Here is a 19,020-nt window from a genome sequence, read left to right on the forward strand (position 1 = left end):
TGCCATGAGAGCCCCCACGTCAGTGAAGAGGAGGAGGACATGGTCACTCCTGAGACAAATCTGCTTCCATGCGTTTGCTTCCCCTCAGCATCCCAGAAACTCTGCTGTCCTTAGATTTTCTTTCATTGAATTTAAACAATAGGAAGTCTAATTTAAAGACAAGAGCATGACCAAGCAAAGTTCCTCTCCAGAAATAGGGAACTAGGGATGCCACTAACCCCCAAGACATTAGACCCTTTAGTGGTCTGTAGTGGTTCCAAATGGAGCAGCAGAGGGAAGTTGAGGTTTCTTCCTCCTGTGAAGAGACCCTCAGGCCCAGGGACTCAGGGCCTAGAACAACTGGTGGGCCTAGGGTGGGCAGCACTCTACAGAGAGCCCAGCCTCTGAATAGAGGCCTTCTGACCAAAGGCAAAGCCACATCTTAAAATAAGGAGCCACCCAGTAAGTATAGGAGAAAGTTAATCCACAGCTGTTAGAGTTGAGGAATTCTAGGGTGTCAAGTACCTCAAGGGTCATCTGTCCAAGTTTAATCTTTTTATTAGAAAAGAAAACTGAGGTTCAGAGAGGCCACAGGAGCAAACACCCTACCTACAGAAAGACAAGAGACAAGGGAGTGTAACACCACCAGAATGGGGGTGCCACCCCCTCTAAATGCCACCTCCCCATCCTCCATCTGCAGTGCAACAGTTTCCAGCCTGCTGCATTCCTCTGCTGGCAAACAAGATCTCTACTCAAACTCTGGAGACTCACAAGTCACTCTGCTGAGGCAGAGGGCACACAAGCTGACCATCGCTATGGTCACTGATGTCACCGGGGTCACCAGTGAATGCCTGCAGCCTTCCTGAGGAGGTTAGTGGCCCTTCTTGCCACTCAAGGAAGTAAAAGCCAGAGAAAGTAAAACTTGGGCTGACTCCCCCTGTGTCCCATGTCCCCTGCCCTTCATCAGGTGAAGGGCAGGAGGTAGAGGGCCCCCAAGTGCCTGTTCATAAAGGGGTTGCCCTGTAAGGAGAACATAGGCACTTCACTTCCTGAGGGATGGAAGGAAGATCAGTCATAGAACCCTCCTTGCTCTGGAAGGGTTAGGACCTTCTTCCTACTCCACTGGACACAGGAGCTATATTCTAGCTCTGGACTCCCGTGAGATGGAGTGAAAACAGCTTGGAGAAAAAAAAAACTGCTGCGATTCCTGACAGGGATATACACAGATGCCATTTCCAGAGGTGGACTGACCCTGTAGCTCTACTGAGGACACTCAGCTTATTTCTCCAACGGTCCTTAGTCAAAGCCCACTTATACCCCTTTTTTTTTTTTTTTTCGGTGAATACTTATTCACATCTACAGGGCCAGGGATATGGCTCAGTTGGTAGAGTATTTGCCTTGTAAGCACAAGGTCCTGGGTTCAATTCCCAGCACTGTAAAAAAACAAAAAAAAAAAAAAATACACATCTATAGACCCTCCAAACCATTTATCCAGGCTTCTGTGTATCAGCTTTAAATCCCCAAAGCAACCACACTGGGAACCCCTGATTTCCATACAATATATCCTTCAAAGTCAAAACCATGGATGCCTTTTAAAATCATACCCAACCTGTCATTTGAAAAGGAAAGAAGTCTTATATTGTCAATCACAATAAAATGAATGAATCCCAGGCATCCAAACATGGTAAATGAGACAGGAGGAGAGTCAGAGATTCAAAAATGGAAGCGAGAGTTTTAGAAACTTCAGAACCAGCCCACCCCAAGACCTTTGAGGACACACTTACTGAGCCGCTGAACGAGAGGAACAGCTTGAGGATGGTGTCCTCAGAGAAGGGGGGGTGACGGGCCACCAGGTTAATGAAGCGCTTCAGGGCCCTCCTTCGGCCCTCGATGAATTCCCTGTCCGCTGAAGAACATAAAGTCACCACGCAGTCAGCATTCGCCAGAAGCCCCACTCTGAGCAGGTTCCCAAGCATCTCAACAGAAGGTCAGAGCAGCCACATGGCTGGCCAAGAGCAACGGGCAGGTCTGCACAACAAAAGCAGACCCAGAGGGCTGCGAGGAGCGTCAGAGCTGTACCTGGTCCGTGCCCCCGCCCACACACTTGGGTCCAGAACTGCCAAGGAGAACCAAGGTCTACAGGTTCTAATCAAGACTACTGGCAACCAGGGCTCGCCTACTTCTTTTCCTTTTTTTTTTTGAAACAAGTCTTATTGTGTTGCCCAGGTTGGTCTCAAACTCCAGGGCTCAAGAGCTCCTCTGTCTCAGCCTCACAAGCAGCTGGGACCACAGTTGGAAGTAGACCTGATTATTGGCAACTAAATCTGATCCCTCGCTTTGGTCATCTACATTGAAGGCATCTTCTAAAGTCCCTTTCTGGCACTTCTCTCTATGAACAGAGGGGTTTTTGCAATGCCAATAAATCAGCGCAGTTCTGTTTTCCTGTTCACCTCACTTGTAATTTTCACTGTGACGGATCCAATTATTAACTGCTTTCATTTAGGGAAATATTCTCACTTCAAGGAAAAAAGCAAACGTATATCAAGGTGTTAGGGATATTTAAATCTGACCACAAGTAGAAATGGTCTTGAAAACTACAGTCAGCCAAGTCCACCTCTACCCTCACTCAAGACAGTGCGATGTCTAGAAGGCTGCGCTTCCTCGGCCTTCCGCGTGTGACTGCAGCCCCACTCCTGACATGCCCATCACGTGCCACTTCACATGAGCACACATCCACCTGCAGCTTTCAAGTCCTAAACCCTGCTGCACTTAACCAGCTCTGATGCTGGATGCAGCAAGCATCACTTTCCCCAGTACACGTGCTGGCCTCAGCTGCCCTTGGCATTCCTCATATCCCCAACATGAGAAGCACGGTCTGCCCTACGGTGCGCAGGAAGAGCCAGTAGACATCAGACTCTGGGCTACTGGGAGGCCACGGGAGACAAAGGTACTCATGTCCATTTTAAGAGACTTAAGGACGGGGGAGCTGGACTACAACGTGAAGCTTGAGTTTCCTCCATCCAAGCACACTGCCACTGTGGGAGGGGGGACACGGCAGACATGCATTGCTTGGCTCCAGGCACCCACCTAACATCAAGTTTTATTCAGACTTTAAGAAAATGGCTGTGGGGAGCACAATCAGAGAGATTCAGGAATACCAAACAGCAGATCCCTGTGTTATGGAAATCTGCAAGAAACAGCCAATCTAGAAGGAATTGGCCAGCAGGTTATCTGTGACCCCCCGACTGAGCCCAAGGCGATCTTCAGGTGCAGCCAACTGCTGACTTCTGTCCTCTACACTGCAGAGTAGACTTTCCACCTTAGCTCTGCCTCCGTCCTCTTCCACAAGTTCACCCAGTGCTACCATGGCACCCACTGCTCAGGCCCACAGGGGTTTGCAAAGCAGGAGAATCCATCTGCTGGAGCAAACGGTGCTCCTCACCACCATTTGAGAGCTCTGAAGTCCTGGCCCTAAGCTTCAAGAGCAGACCCAGGGGCTGAAGTACACCAAGGGTGCTGTGTGCCAGTCACCCTCCCTACAGACCTGGGCTGTCTCTGTCACAGTTATGACTCTGGTTTGGGTTTTTGTTTTATTTTTGTTTTTGTTGTGTGTGTGTGTGTACTGCTGGGGACTGAACCCAGGGTCCTGGGCAATAGCTATGAGCTTGGGACAGCCTGGGGGGTCACATGCAGTAGGGTCCTGCTGCCAGCCCCCTCCTTGAGGCAAGAGCAGCATGCTGAACCACTCTAGGAATCCATCCTTGTGTCATCCTGGGAGTGGGCTCACTCCCACCACCCCAGGCCTCCTCGTGCCCAGCATTACCTCCCAGCACTCTCTTGGGTGGAAGGGCTGGCACCATGCGGTATGGGAACTTGTGCAGCAGCATTTCATGGAAGACCACAAAGTCATTGTACCGTCTATACACAGAGGACTTGAAGCGCTACGAAGAAAAGGGATCAGTGCTCAGACAAGACCAGAAATCATGGCAGGTCATCATTTCCCCTCAACTCCTCCCTCTGCCCCAAAGAGATCCCACAGAAATAATATTCCCAATTCCACACACACTGGGGGGCAAAATGGCCTCTTCCTACCCATGCTCATGGGAGGCAGTTCAAAAAGTAAGTGCAGGTCAGCAGCTGGCTCACTGGAGGTGGGGTAGCACCTGCTCTCAGGCTGGTGGGCCCAGGATAAGCTGGTTCACTCCAGGGCACCACGCCAGTCATAGCTCAGCCTTGTGACTATGTGAGAAGGCAAGGACCCAGGCAATGCCAGAGCCATGCTGTCCTTGAGGGAACCCCTGCCACTCCGCTTTCTATCTTCCCCCTCAGCAGCAGCACTGGGAGCCTCAGAACAGTTAGTCACAGGCTTCAAAACAATGAAACAGAGCCAGCAATTCTTAAATGTACAGAATAGCAGGCAGCAGTAACAGGCAGTGGCCCACTGGGTCCCAGGACTCACCTCTCTCCTGGGGCAAAACATTCAGAAGATTGTTCAGAGACACCCTGACAGTGCCAGCCACCCTCTCCCCTGCAGCACAGGCCTGCCCTTCTCAGCAAATCCCCCTGCTATGGACTCCACTGCTCCCCAAGATAGGTTGTAGACACTCAAACCTAGGACTACCAGTAAACCCCCAACTCTACCCTAACTGAACCAAGATCCTAAAAGACAATGGGCAAAGGGACAGAAAGACCTTGACACTCAAGCACCAAGACTGCTGCCACACCCGTGTGTGATGAACTCAGGTACCCAGCACCCACAGCAGAGAGGCAGTGTTCCTCCAGGGGATTAGCTGTCACAGAACAATCATTCCTGCACATTCAATTCACTATTTGGGGTCTATGCTCTATGGCGCTGACATTCAAACCCTCAGGGAATCCATTGCAAAACTGCCACCAAACTCACTTCTGCCCAGGGTTTGTGCTCGTAGACTGTAAGAGATTCCTAAGAAGCAGAGCTCCAGAGCACAGTGATGGTGAGGCGGGACTGGACCAGGTGGAGATGGAGCCAGGCCCAGCAACATGCAGAAGCTTGCTTAGCAGCTTGCCTGAGCCATCCAGTTTTGGACATTCTCTGAGTCAGGCACACACTCCGTCCCTACCCTACCCCCTGGCCTGATACTGTCCCTAGCTCTCCATCCCCTTTGCCCACACAGTCTCATATGTAACTTGCCAGTTACCTGGCTGGAAACCTCATACTCCACATGCTTCAGGAAGAGGCCCTTCTTCTCCGGGATGAGCTCCACCTGCACAGTGTCCCTGGCCAGCAGCTCCTGCAGAGTACAGGACAGCAGCAGCGGGTTCCCCTGCGGCATCTGCATTCGACTGGGGTTTGGGTCCCTCCGATCAATGACCTGGGGTACTGGTGAGCCTACAGGAGAAAAGGCAAATGCCAGGTAAAGACTGCTGCTGCTCAGAAAGCGGAGTGGCCTGCACCCATGCTGGCTCAGCACATTGACTCTGGCCACAAAGATGGAACCCAGTCCCAGTCAGGCCACTTCATTCTTCACGCTACAGATCTGGTACTAAGGGACATGTGCCTCTGCCCCCAAATTCACTACCTGAGAGGCTTCACCTGCTTGTGAATCAGCAAATAGACCACATTTCTATGACCAGTCAAATCAAGTCTTCAACTTGGGTTCAGAAAACAAAGTGAAATATTTATACATTATATGTAAAAACCGTCCTCTCCTCTCAAGCCAAGAAGGGATTCAGAAAAGGAAACTGGTGCACAACTTTTACATGTCCCAGTATCTCTACAATTAGCATATTATCTTCACAGGCCAAATAACCACGTTAATTTCCAGTCGCGGGGGTAGGGGGGGTTGACTACACACTAACTTATTGCTAGGAATCCTGATCCTATAAACCAAAGAACTATTAGCCCTAAACCTTCAGCATCCTTAGGGAGAAAATCACATATACATTATTCACAATGCAGGAAAACATAAGGCCTGCTAGCCTGCAACAAAACACACACACACAAGGAAATCATGCTTTTAAAAAGTCAGTTTGATTTTCAAGGCAGGAGGAATTCTGAATAGAAAAAAGTTCTTTTCAGTTAAAATAAATAAAGAGACAGTATAACAGGGGAAAGGTCTTACTCCAGTAGGACTGTGTATCTCATGGTGGTATCACTTCATGGCTGATTTTTCTTTTCTTTTCTTTTTTTTTCTTTTGTACTGGAGACTGGGGGACTGAACCCAGGGCCTCACACACGCCAGGCAAGTGAGCTCTGAACTCAACATCCCTTTTTAGTTTTTATTTTGAGACAGGTCTCACTAAATTGCCCAGGCTGACTTCCACTTGCAATCTTCCTGCCTCAGCCTCCCAAATAGCTGGGATCACAGGCATACATCACAGCACTCAGTCCACGTGATTGACTTCTTCTGAAAGTAACTCTTCAGTGCAGGATGCTGGTTATGTTCTAAAACAAAACTGGGACTGGATTCTTTCCCTCTGTGAAATTACTCGGCATTGAGGATTTAAAATGTGACTGAACTGGGCTGGGGATGTGGCTCAGGGGTAGAGTGAAGCACCATCTCAAAATAAAAAATAAACAAAAAAGAGCTGGGAATGTGACTCAGTGGTAAAAGCACCTTGGGGTTCAATCCCCAGAAATAAGACAAACAAACAAACAAACAAAAAAAAATGTACAGTCCTTAGGGACTGGAGCATCCTTAGTCAACAAACCAACAAGCATTTCCTAAGAACCTGCTCCAGGGAACACAGCAATGCAGAAGGCCCCCTAGTGTACCTATTTGTTAAGCAAGCAGCTCCTGCATCCCCTCTGCAGGCCAAGGCTACACACAGCTACACTCCAGGGAGAGCATGGACCACCTCACAGCACCAACACAATCCTGATCACAGAACACGATCACAGAACATGAACTGGAACACACACTCCCCTGGCAGGGAGCTCATCTGCCATATTATCTGATGAATCCCGGGGGGCTGGGAACTCCTGGCACTTAGTAATGGCTCAAGAGAGATTTGCTGAATGACTATTTGATGATGGTCAATTTGTAGGATTGAAAAGTAGGGCATCTCTGGGGAAAAGTCAAGTCCTTTTTTTCTAGAGTATAGAATATGTAGAAAAACAGGAACTTATGAAGTCAAAACATAAACAGCATGAAGGTAGTATTATCTGACAAAGTATCTGCGAAATCATTTATCTGGTAAGGGACCACAGCATCTGGACCTGGACCTGTTTCTATGAAGAACTTTTACAACTCAGTTTTTTTTTTTTTTAATTGAAGAAGACGACAACCCAGTTTAACGACAAGTAAAGGTTTTACATAGACATTCTTCTAAAGGTATCTAACAGCACATGAAAGGATGCCCAACGTTGTTCAGCAACAGGGACATGCACATGGTAGCCACAGTAAGCTACCACCACCAGGATGGCTATTGAAGAGGTTTACAGAGACACCACCAAAATGGATCAAAGGTCTAGGAATTAGACCAGAGACCCTATGCCTAACAGAAGAAAAAGTAGGCCCAAATCTTCACCATGTCAGCTTAGGACCTGACTTCCTTAACACAACTCCTAAAGCATAAGAAATAAAATCAAGGATCAATAAATGGGATGGGATGGATTCAAACTAAAAAGCTGCTTCTCAGCAAAAGAAACAATAATTTGAAGAGAGATCCTACAGAGTGGGAGAAAAATCTTTATTTACCACATGCACTTCAGATAGAGCAATAATCTCAAGAATTTTTAAAGAACTCAAAAAACTTAACACCAAAAATACAAATAAGCCAATCAATAAATGGGCCAAGGAACTGAGCAGACACTTCATAGAAGATATACAATCGATCAACAAATATATGAAAAAATGTTCAACAGCTCTAGTACTTAGAGAAATGCAAATCAAAACTATCCTAAGATTTCATCTCATTCCAATTAGAATGGCTATTATCAAGAATACAAGCAACAACAGGTGTTGGCAAGGATGTGAGGGAAAAGGCACACTCATACACTGCTGGTGGGAATGCAAACTGGTGCAGCCACTCTGGAAAGCAGTATGGGGATTCCTCAGAAAACCTGGGATGGACCCACAATTTGACCCAGCTCTCCCACTCCTCGGTTTATACCAAAAGGACTTAAAATCAGCATACTACAGTGATGCAGCCACATCAATGTTTATAACAGCTCAATTCACAGCAGCTAGATTATGGAACCAACCTAGCTTCAATAGATGAATGGATAAAGAAACTGTGGTATATATACACAATGGAATATTACCCAGTCATAAAGAAGAATTAAATTATGGCATGTGCAGGTAAATGGATGAAGTTGGAAAATATCATGCTAAGTGAAATAAGCCAATCCCAAAACACCAAAGGTCAAATGTTTTCTCTGATAAGCGGAAGCTGATACATAAGCGGGTGCTGTAAGGGAAGAATGGAGGAGTGTTGGTTTGTATAGAGGGAAATGAGGGGAGGGGAAGGAAAGATGGTGGAATGAGACAAACATTACCCTATGTACATATATGATTACATGAACGGTGTGACTCTACAACACTCTGGTGTACAACCAGAGAAAGGAAAAGTTGTACCTCATTTGTGTACAATGAATAAAAAAAAAAAAAGATCCAGTACTCCTCACATGTTCAGGGCACAGACTCCTCTTTTCCCCACTGTTTACCACTTCCATCAGGTCTCTTCAGAAACTTATTGTGTGCTAATAAAATGGTTTCTTCTAAGGAGAGAGAGAGACACAGAGACAGAGACAGAGACACCACCACCAGGCATGGGATAATAACAGCTCCAGGAGTGGTAATCTCACCTGCTCAGGAGGCTAAGGTAGAAAGATTAAGTTAGAGGTCAGCCTGGGCAACTTAGCAAAAGCCTATCTCAAAATGCAAAATAGCATAAAAAGAGCTGGGAGATGTAGCTAGGAGGTAGAGTCCTTGCATCGCACAGATAGAGCCCTAGACTCAATCCCTAGCACCACAAAAGAAAAAAAAAAAAAAAAGATAATATTAAGTGCTACTAAGGGTAAGGGAACCTTCACACCTGGGGCAGATGTGGAAATGGTGTCACAGTCTTCAAAACAGTCCAGGATCTAATAAAAATTTTGAAAATAAAATTAAAATAAATTTGAAAAGGCCAGCAGGTCCTCAGAATGCTGGATACAGAGCTACTGTGTGATCCAGCAATTCCACTCCTAGGTAACTGCACAAGAAAAAGAACCACATGTATGTCCACGCAAAAGACTGCACTCAGGTATCCACAGGAACAAAATTCAGAATAGCCAGAAGGTGGAAAAAACAAAATGTAGCCCAGGCACACAATGGAATGTTTCTCAGCCCTAAACAAGAATAGAGCACAAAGTCACACTGCAGCAAAAACGAGCCTTAGGGCGATCCAAGATGGCGGACTAGAGGGAGGTTGCGTTCCTTGTCACTCTGTAACGCCGGATTCAAGCAGAGGATATCTGTTTCTCCGTGAGGCAGTTTCTGCTGCTTATCGATCCCCTGGTGTTTACCCCATGTGTCTGCTGTGATGACCTGCAATCTGCCAACATATTGACACCTTTTTTGAGAGCAGACTGCTCACTATCAGGCGTCTATCATCCACCATTTGCCTGCCTCTCACCTGTCCATCGCCTGCCTTACCCCTATCCATCACCCAACGCTCGAGGTTCACCTCCCGATCGTCCAACAGCTGCCAGCAGACTGACCGCAGACCGCCAGTGGAGCACCAGTTGCCTGCTGTCGCCTGGAAGTTCACTGTCACAGTACCTGCAGGTTTGATTACATGTGGCTGCTGCCATTTTGAGACAACAGCCAGGCCCCATAAGACCCCTGGCCGGACTGACTGAGCCCCATCTCCAGGATCCCTCAGCCCGACCGACCACTCCCTGCCTCTGGGGCCCTCACATCAACTGATTGCTCCCTGCTGCCAGGACTCCCAGACCAACTGACTGAGCCCAATCACCGGGAACCCAGACCGACTGATTGAACCCGGCCTCCAGGATCCCACAACTACACCAAACACACTGGACCCCCAGAACCCCTGCTGGACCAACTGCATCCCGTCTCCAGGACCTCCAGCTGACCACGTCCACCCCTGAGCTGCAGCTCCCCATTTGCCAACACATTTCGAAGCCAGAGCAGCCATCTTGGATAATCCTGCAAGCCTTAGCTCGGATCTTCGGGTGGGGCAGACCCCATCCTGAGACGCCTGCTGGAGGCTTGAAGCTCATTGTCAGGTACCTCTCATGCATCAGGCTACTGAACACTGGGAGGTTTCATTAGTATATGACTGTTATACAGTAGATTTTCTTTTTTCTCCTTTTTAAAAAAAATTTTAAGTTTTTATTTCTTTACTTTCTTGCTTTCTTTTCCTTTTGTTTACCTCTTCCCTCAGAGTCTCTTTCTCCCTTTTTTGCATGCTAACATCCGATTTCTTTTGATTACACTCTCACCCTATTTTCTAGAACTTCTGTATATTCTTTTCTTATCCCATTAACAGCCATATTCTACATCCCTCTGCATCCTCTTTGTCCTCCATTAGAAACTGCAGACCTTATTGCAAACCTGTTTGTTTTACCAAAGATAACATTTGAACTCATTTTGTTTATTATGACAATTTTGTTATCGTCCCCATAGGGGCTATTTGGCCTAGGATTGCATAGTGTCTGATTTGGGCACTGCTAATATTGATCTCCCCTTAAAGAAAGGGTTTTGGAAACCTATAGGGCCACTATAAGCCTATAGGGGGAAATCTGCAATACCCCAGATCTGCACTGCTAGAGGGGAAGATACATGAACAACATGAAAAAACAAGGGAAGAAAATGATCCAAACAAATCTAGATTCTATAGTAATAGAATCCAATGACAGTATGTTAGAAGAAATGTCAGAAAAGGACTTCAGATTATACATGATTAAGATGATTCGCGAAGCAAAGGATGAGATAAGAGAGCAAATGCAGGCAATGAAGGATAATACCAATAAGCTGAAAGGGCACCTGCAGGAAGCAAAAGATCATTTCAAAAAGGAGATAGAGATTCTCAAAATAACCAAACGAAAATCCTTGAAACAAAGGAGATAATAAACCAAATAAAAAACTCAATGGAAAGCATCACCAACAGACTAGACCACTTGGAAGACATAACCTCAGACAATGAAGACAAAATATTTAATCTTGAATATAAAGTCGCCCAAACAGAGAAGATGGTAAGAAATCATGAACAGAATCTCCAAGAACTTTGGGACATCATGAAAAGACCAAAATTTAAGAATTATTGGGATTGAGAAAGGCACAGAGATACAAACCAAAGGACTGAACAACCTATTCAATGAAATAATATCAGAAAATTTCCCAAACCTGAAGAATGAAATGGAAAATCAAATACAAGAGGCTTACAGAACACCAAATGCACAGAATCACAACAGATCCACACCAAGGCACATTATAATGAAAATTCCCAACATTCAAAATAAAGATAGGATTTTGAAGGCCGCAAGAGAAAAGCATCAGATTACATATAGGGGGAGACCAATACGGATAGCAGCAAACTTCTCAACCCAGACTCTAAAAGCTAGAAGGGCCTGGACCAACATATTTCAAGCTCTGAAAGAACATGGTTGCCAACCAAGAATCCTATACCTAGCAAAACTAACCTTCAGATTTGAAGATGAAATAAAATCCTTCCATGATAAACAAAAGTTAAAAGAATTTACAAATAGAAAGCCTGCACTACAGAATGTTCTCAACAAAATATTCCATGAGGAGGAAATGAAAAACAACAATAGAGGTCAGCAAAGGGAGGAACTACCTTAGAGAAAAACCACTCAAAGGAGAAACCAAGCCGACTTAAAAACCAAAAATAAGCCAAATGACTGGGAATACAAATCATTTCTCAATAATAACCCTGAACGTTAATGGCCTAAACTCATCAATCAAGACACAGACTGGCAGAATGGATTTAAAAGAAAGACCCAACAATATACTGCCTGCAAGAGACTCATCTCATAGAAAAAGACATCCACAGACTAAAAGTGAAAGGATGGGAAAAAACCTACCACGCACATGGACTCAGTAAAAAAGCGGGGGTTTCCATCCTTATATCAGATAAAGTGGACTTCAAGCCAAAGTTAGTCAGAAGGGATAAAGAAGGACATTTCATACTGCTTAAGGGAACCATAAATCAGGAAGACATAATGATAGTAAATATGCCCCAAACAATGGTGCATCCCTGTACATCAAACAAATCCTTCTCAATTTCAAGAATCACATAGACCACAACACAATAATTCTGGGTGAATTTAACGCACCGCTGTCACCACTAGATAGATCTTCCAAACAAAATCCAACCAAAGAAACCATAGAACTTAATAACACAATCAATAACCTAGACTTAATAGACATATATAGAACATTCCATCCATGAACGAGTAGATACACTTTCTTCTCAGCAGCACATGGAGCCTTCTCGAAAATAGACCATGTGTTATGCCACAAAGCAGCCCTTAGGAAATGCAAAAAAATAGAGATACTGCCTTGTGTTCTATCAGTTCATAATGGACTGAGAGTAGATACCAATGACAAAATAAAAAAAGGAAATTACTCCAAGACTTGGAGACTAAATAATATGCTATTGAATGAAACATGGATAACAAAAAACATCAGGGAGGAGATTAAAAAATTCTTAAGAGGTCAATGAGAGTGATGATACAACATATCAAAATCTCTGGGACACTATGAAAGCAGTTCTAAGAGGAAAATTCATTGCATGGAGCGCATTCCAGAAAAGAATGAAGAGTCAACAATTAAATGATCTAACATTACAGCTCAAAACCCTAGAAAAAGAAGAACAGAATAACAGCAAAAGTAGTAGAAGACAGGAAATAATTAAAATCAGAGCTGAATCAATGAAATTGAATCAAAAGAAACTATTAAAAAAATTGACATAACAAAAAGTTGGTTCTTTGAGAAAGTAAACAAAATAGATAAACCCTTAGCCACACTAACAAAGAGAAGGAGAGAGAAGACTCAAATTACTAAAATACATGATGCAAAAGGAAATATCACGACAGACACCACTGAGATACAGAACATAATGAGAAGCTACTTTGAAAATCTGTATTCCAAAAAAATAGAAACTACCAAAGACATGGACAAATTTCTAGAGACATATGCTCTGCCCAAACTGAACCAGGAGGACATACACGATTTAAACAGATCAATATCAAGCAATGAAATAGAAGAAGCCATTAAAAATCTACCATCCAAGAAAAGCCCAGGACCAGACACATTCTCAGCCGAGTTCTACAAGACCTTCAAAGAAGAACTCATTCCAATACTTCTCAAAGTATTCCAGGAAATAGAAAAGGAGGGTACCCTACCAAACTCATTCTATGAAGCTAATATCACCCTCATACCCAAAGCAGGAAAAGACACATCAAGGAAAGAAAATTTTAGACCGATATCCTTGATGAATATAGATGCAAAGATCCTTAACAAAATATTGGCAAACCGTATCCAAAAACATATTAAGAAAATTGTGCACCACGATCAAGTGGGGTTCATTCCTGGAATGCAAGGATGGTTCAACATTCGTAAATCAATAAACGTAATCCATCATGTCAATAGACTTAAGGATAAGAATCATATGGTTATTTCAATTGATGCAGAAAAAGCATTTGACAAAATACAACACCCCTTCATGCTCAAAACACTAGAAAAAATAGGGATAGTAGGAAAATACCAGAACTTTGTAAAGGCTACTTATGCTAAGCCCATGGCCAACATCATTCTTAATGGAGAAAAACTGAAACCATTCCCTTTAAAAACCGGAACAAGACAGGGATGTCCTCTTTCACCACTTCTATTCAACATTGTCCTCGAAACTCTAGCCAGAGCAATTAGACAGACTAAAGAAATTAAAGGGATACGAATAGGAAAAGAGGAACTTAAGCTGTCACTATTTGCGGATGACAGGATTCTATATTTAGAGGATCCAAAAATCTCCTCCAGAAAACTTCTAGACCTCATCAATAAATTCAGCAAAATAGCAGGCTATAAAATCAACACACATAAATCTACAGCATTTTTATATGCAAGCGACGAAACAGCTGAAAGGGAAATGAGGAAAACAACTTCATTTGCAATAGCCTCAAAAGAAATAAAATACTTGGGCATCAATCTAACCAAAGAGGTAAAAGATCTCTACAATGAAAACTACAAAACACTGAAGAAAGAAATTAAGGAAGACCTTAGAAGATGGAAAGATCTCCCATGTTCTTGGATAGGCAGAATTAATATTGTCAAAATGGCCATACTACCAAAAGTGCTATACAGATTCAATGCAATTCCAATTAAAATCCCAATGACATACCTCACAGAAATAGAGCAAGCAATCATGAAATTCACCTGGAAGAATAAGAAACCCAGAATAGCTAAAGCAATCCTTAGCAGGAAGAATGAAACAAGGGGTATCGCAATACCAGAACTTCAACTATACTACAAAGCAATAGTAACAAAAACAGCATGGTATTGGCACCAAAATAGACAGGTAGATCAATGGTACAGAATAGAGGACACGGACACAAACCCAAATAAATACAATTTTCTCATACTAGACAAAGGTGCCAAAAATATGCAATGGAGAAATGATAGCCTCTTCAACAAATGGTGCTGGGAAAACTGGAAATCCATATGCAACAGAATGAAACTAAACCCCTATCTCTCACCCTGCACAAAAATCAACTCACAATGGATCAAGGACCTTGAAATCAGAGCAGAGACCCTGCATCTTATAGAAGAAAAAGTAGGTCCACATCTTCACCTTGTTGGCTTAGGATCAGACTTCCTTAACAGGACTCCCATAGCACAAGAAATAAAAGCAAGAATCAATAACTGGGACAGATTCAAACTAAATAGCTTTCTCTCAGCAAAGGAAACTATCAGCAATGTGAAGAGAGGGCCTACAGAGTGGGAGAATATCTTTGCCACTCATACTTCACATAGAGCACTGATTTCCAGAATGTATAAAGAACTCAAAAAACTACACCAAGAATACAAATAACCCAATCAACAAATGGGCTAAGAAAATGAACAGACACTTCACAGAAGAAGATGTACAAGCAATCAACAGATATATGAAAAAATGTTCAACATCTTTAGTAATAAGAGAAATGCAAATCAAAACTACACTAAGATTCCATCTCACCCCAATTAGAATGGCGATTATCAAGAATACAAGCAACAATAGGTGTTGGCGAGGATGTGGGGAAAAAGGTACACTCACACATTGCTGGTGGGATTGCAAATTAGTGCAGCCACTCTGGAAAGCAGTGTGGAGATTCCTTAGAAAACTTGGAATGGACCTACCATTTGACCCAGCTATCCCACTCCTGGGCCTATACCCAAAGGACTTAAAATCAGCATACTACAGAGATACAGCCACATCAATGTTCATAGCTGCTCAATTCACAATAGCCAGACTATGGAACCAACCTAGATGCCCTTCAATTGATTAATGGATAAAGAAACTGTGGTATATATATACAATGGAATATTACTCAGCTATAAAGAATAATAAAATTATGGCATTTGCAGGCAAATGGATGAAATTGGAGAATATCATGCTAAGTGAGATAAGCCAATCTCAAAAATCCAAAAGAGGAATGATCTCACTGAGAAGCGGATGATGACACTTAATGGGGGGTGGGAGGAGGACAAGAATGGAGGAAGGAGGGACTGTACAGAGGGAAAAGAGAGGTGGGAGGGGTGGGGGGGAAGGAAAAAATAAAGGAATGAATCAAACATCATTACTCTATGTAAATATATGAATATGCAAATGGTATGCTGTTACTCCATGTACAAACTGAAACAACATGTATCCCATTTGTTTACAATAAAAATAAATTAAATAAAAAAAAAAAAAAAAAACGAGCCTTAGAAACGAGATGCCAAATGAAGGAAGTCAGTCGTTAAAGTTAGGTACAGGATGATTATTACAGGTATCAATATGATATATCCAGAAAAGGTAAATCTATGCAAATAAAAGGTATATTAGTGCTAGCATCAGGCTGGGAGGGAAGGTGGGGGGAATGGTGAGAATCTGCTGCAGTGTTTTCCTACAGAATGACAAAAAAGCTCTAAAATTGATCACGGCGATGGCTGCACAGCTCTGAATATATGAAGCATACTGAGTTTACTAAAACCACTGTACTGTGTGTACTTTAAGTGGGGAAACCGCATGGTATGTAAACGCTACCTCTGAAAAGCTTCACAAATAAAAGGCAGGTGACATCCGTAAGGATGGCAGAGGAAGGGCCTCCAAAACTCACTCCTCCCCTAAAGGAATGAGGACACTGATAAAAATGGCCAGAATCCACTACTTCAGAATTCCAGAAATTAATGAAAGACTTCGCTATTTTAGAAAACCAGAAATTACCCTAAGACCTGCAATGGTCCAAGGTACGCTTACTGATATAAATGAGAAAAAAGAAGGTCATGCTGGGCTGTGGTTGTAGCTCAGTGGCAGAGCACTTGCCTAGCAAGTGTGAGGCACTGGGTTCAATCCTCAGCACCAAGTAAAAATAAACAAAGACATTCGGCTCATCTACAACTAAAAAATTTTTTTTAAAAAAATGGTCATGCTGAAGCAGGGCAGGCCCTTAATCTGATGTAATGGAGTCTGTGTAAGACATCACAGCCACACTGCAGCGCCCAGGGGAGAGCAAGCCAGACATGCAAACGTGGATGCACCATGTCTACAAGCCGAGGAACACCAAGGACTGCCAGTAGCCCCCGGAAGCTGAAGGGGGCCTAGAAGAATCGCTTCAGGATCAGAGGGGCCACAGCCCTGCCAACAGCTGGATTTCAGACTTTTAACCTGCAGATGTGTAAGACAATAAATTTCTGCTATTTGAAGGCACACGGGTTGTGGTACTTTGTTACAGCAACTCTAGGAGAATAATATTCAAGACTTTATAGAATTAGTTTGGAAAATTTATTAAACAAATAAACAAATAGTAACAACACCTTAAGGAGGGGGAAACCTGGTTTCCAGAGTTGCCACATTTTATATATATATATATATATATATATACATATAAATATGTACCGCCCCCCAGTGCTGGGCATCAAATCCAAGGCCCTGTGCTTGCAAGGCAAGCACTCTACCGACTGAGCTATCTCCCCAGCCCTATATTATATTATTTTAAATGTTCAATTTCAACAAAAATGTATAGGACATGTAATGAGCAGAAAGCATGCCCAAATGCAGCAGGAAGAAAGCAATCAATAGAAACCATCTTTGAGGAAGCCTCCACATTGGGCTTAGTAGACGAAGACATTTTTTCAGTTATTTTAAGCATGCTCAAAGAATTAAAGGAAACCACACCTAAAGAACTAAGGGAAAGTGTAAGAACAATGACTGTCTCATCAATAGAAAATATCAATAAACTTCCATTATAAAAAAGAACTGATAAAAAGTCCAGAGTTGAAATGTCCAATAAATAAAATGACATATTCATGAGGGAAGCTCAACAGCAGATTTGAGTGAGCAAAGAATCAGCAAACTCAAAGGTAAGTCATTTGAGATTATCCAGTCTGAGGTGCACAAGGAAAAGAGAACAAAGAAAGATGATGAGAGATGGTTGTCAGAGACTTGAGGGGATGCCATCAAGACACCAGCTACTCATAGAGGAGACTCAAAAGGAGAGACAGAAAGAGTTAGAAAACTTGGGTGATTAATGACAAAAATATCCCCAAATTAACAGGGGGGAAAAAAAAAAACCACTGCTCCAACATCTCAAACACTCCAACCAGGATGAACTGAAAAGATCACAGCTCGACACAACATAACCACTACAGCCAGCGGGAGAGACTAAGACTCCTGGAAGCACCAGGGGGGACACAGCTCTTGACACTGAAGCCACTTCTCATTGAAACCACGGGGGCTAAAAGGCAATGGGATGACAATCAAGGTGCTGAAAGGCAGTCGATCAAGAACGCTGCAGCCAGGAAAACCACCCTTCAAAGTCAGAGGGGCAATGAAGACATGGCAGGATAACTAGGCACTGACGAGAATTTTCTGCAAATAGACCTGTCCCATAAGAAGTGAATCCACTTGAACCACCTGAGGAAATACGGTACACCAGTAAAAGTAACTATACAGGTAAATATAATACTACAACGAAGTGTGTGGGGGGTCTTTTCTTCCCCATGACCCTGCACATGCTAGGCAAACACTCTACCACTGAGCTACATCCCTGGCACCCCCTCCCCCTTCTTTTTTTTTTTTTTTCTTTTGGTACCTTACCACTGAGCCACACATTCCCAGACCTTTTTATTTTTTATTCTGAATCAGGATCTCACTAAGTTGTTTAGAGTCTCACCTAGTTGCTGAGGCTGTCCTTGAACTTGTGATCCTCCTGCCTTAAGTCTCCCAAATCACTGGGATTACAGGAGTGCACCACCACACCCTCGTCCCCACCCCACCCCTTTTTTTTTTTTTTTATTTTCCAATTTCGAGACAAAGTAAAAGTTGCCCAGACTGGCCTCCAAATTTTAATCCTCTTGCCTCAGCCTCCTGAGCACACCATCACACACAGCCCGAACATATTTTCATTTGTAACTTTTGTCCCTAGCTGATGTAAAAGACAACTACATAATGATAAATAATTACAAATCTGAACACAACATTCAAAGGCTTAATTTATATGACAAGCAAAGAAGGAAGGGATCCATGATGGATGCTCTGGTTTGGATAGGGATGTCCCCCAAAGGCCATATGCTAGAGACCTGTTCCCTAGGGTGGGGGTACTGAGGGAGTGGAACCAGGAGGTGGTGGCTAGTGGGAGTTCTTCAAGTCACTGGGGCATGCTACCAGTAGCGGGAATGGGACCCCAGTCCTTTCTTCTTTTTCTTTTTTGTGTCACAGCCATAAGGTGGACAGTTTTTCTTGGTCACATGCTCCCCATTATGATGTGCTTTCCCCCAGACTTAAGAGCAATGAGTCTACCTGATCATGGACCAAAACCTCCAAATCCGTAAGCAAAAATAAACCTGTTCTCTT

At 43.5% G+C, this 19,020-nt stretch overlaps 1 protein-coding gene across 3 annotated transcripts in view; it reads right to left on the bottom strand.

Annotated features, from left to right (window-relative positions):
* SNX8 (sorting nexin 8) overlaps positions 1 to 19,020 on the bottom strand; it is a gene marked incomplete at its 5' end in the record, with an annotated part of 54,525 nt that overhangs the window by 10,295 nt on the left and 25,210 nt on the right. For all 3 annotated transcript variants that reach the window (XM_079120638.1, XM_079120637.1, XM_079120639.1), the window contains 3 exons: positions 1,764 to 1,885; positions 3,803 to 3,920; positions 5,157 to 5,347. In XM_079120638.1, the coding sequence (XP_078976764.1) occupies positions 1,764 to 1,885; positions 3,803 to 3,920; positions 5,157 to 5,347 (431 nt within the window). The remainder of the gene's footprint in view (positions 1 to 1,763; positions 1,886 to 3,802; positions 3,921 to 5,156; positions 5,348 to 19,020) is intronic.

Source organism: Sciurus vulgaris (assembly GCF_902686455.1).
Source record: "Sciurus vulgaris genome assembly, chromosome: 18".
Classification (NCBI taxonomy): Eukaryota; Metazoa; Chordata; class Mammalia; order Rodentia; family Sciuridae; genus Sciurus; species Sciurus vulgaris.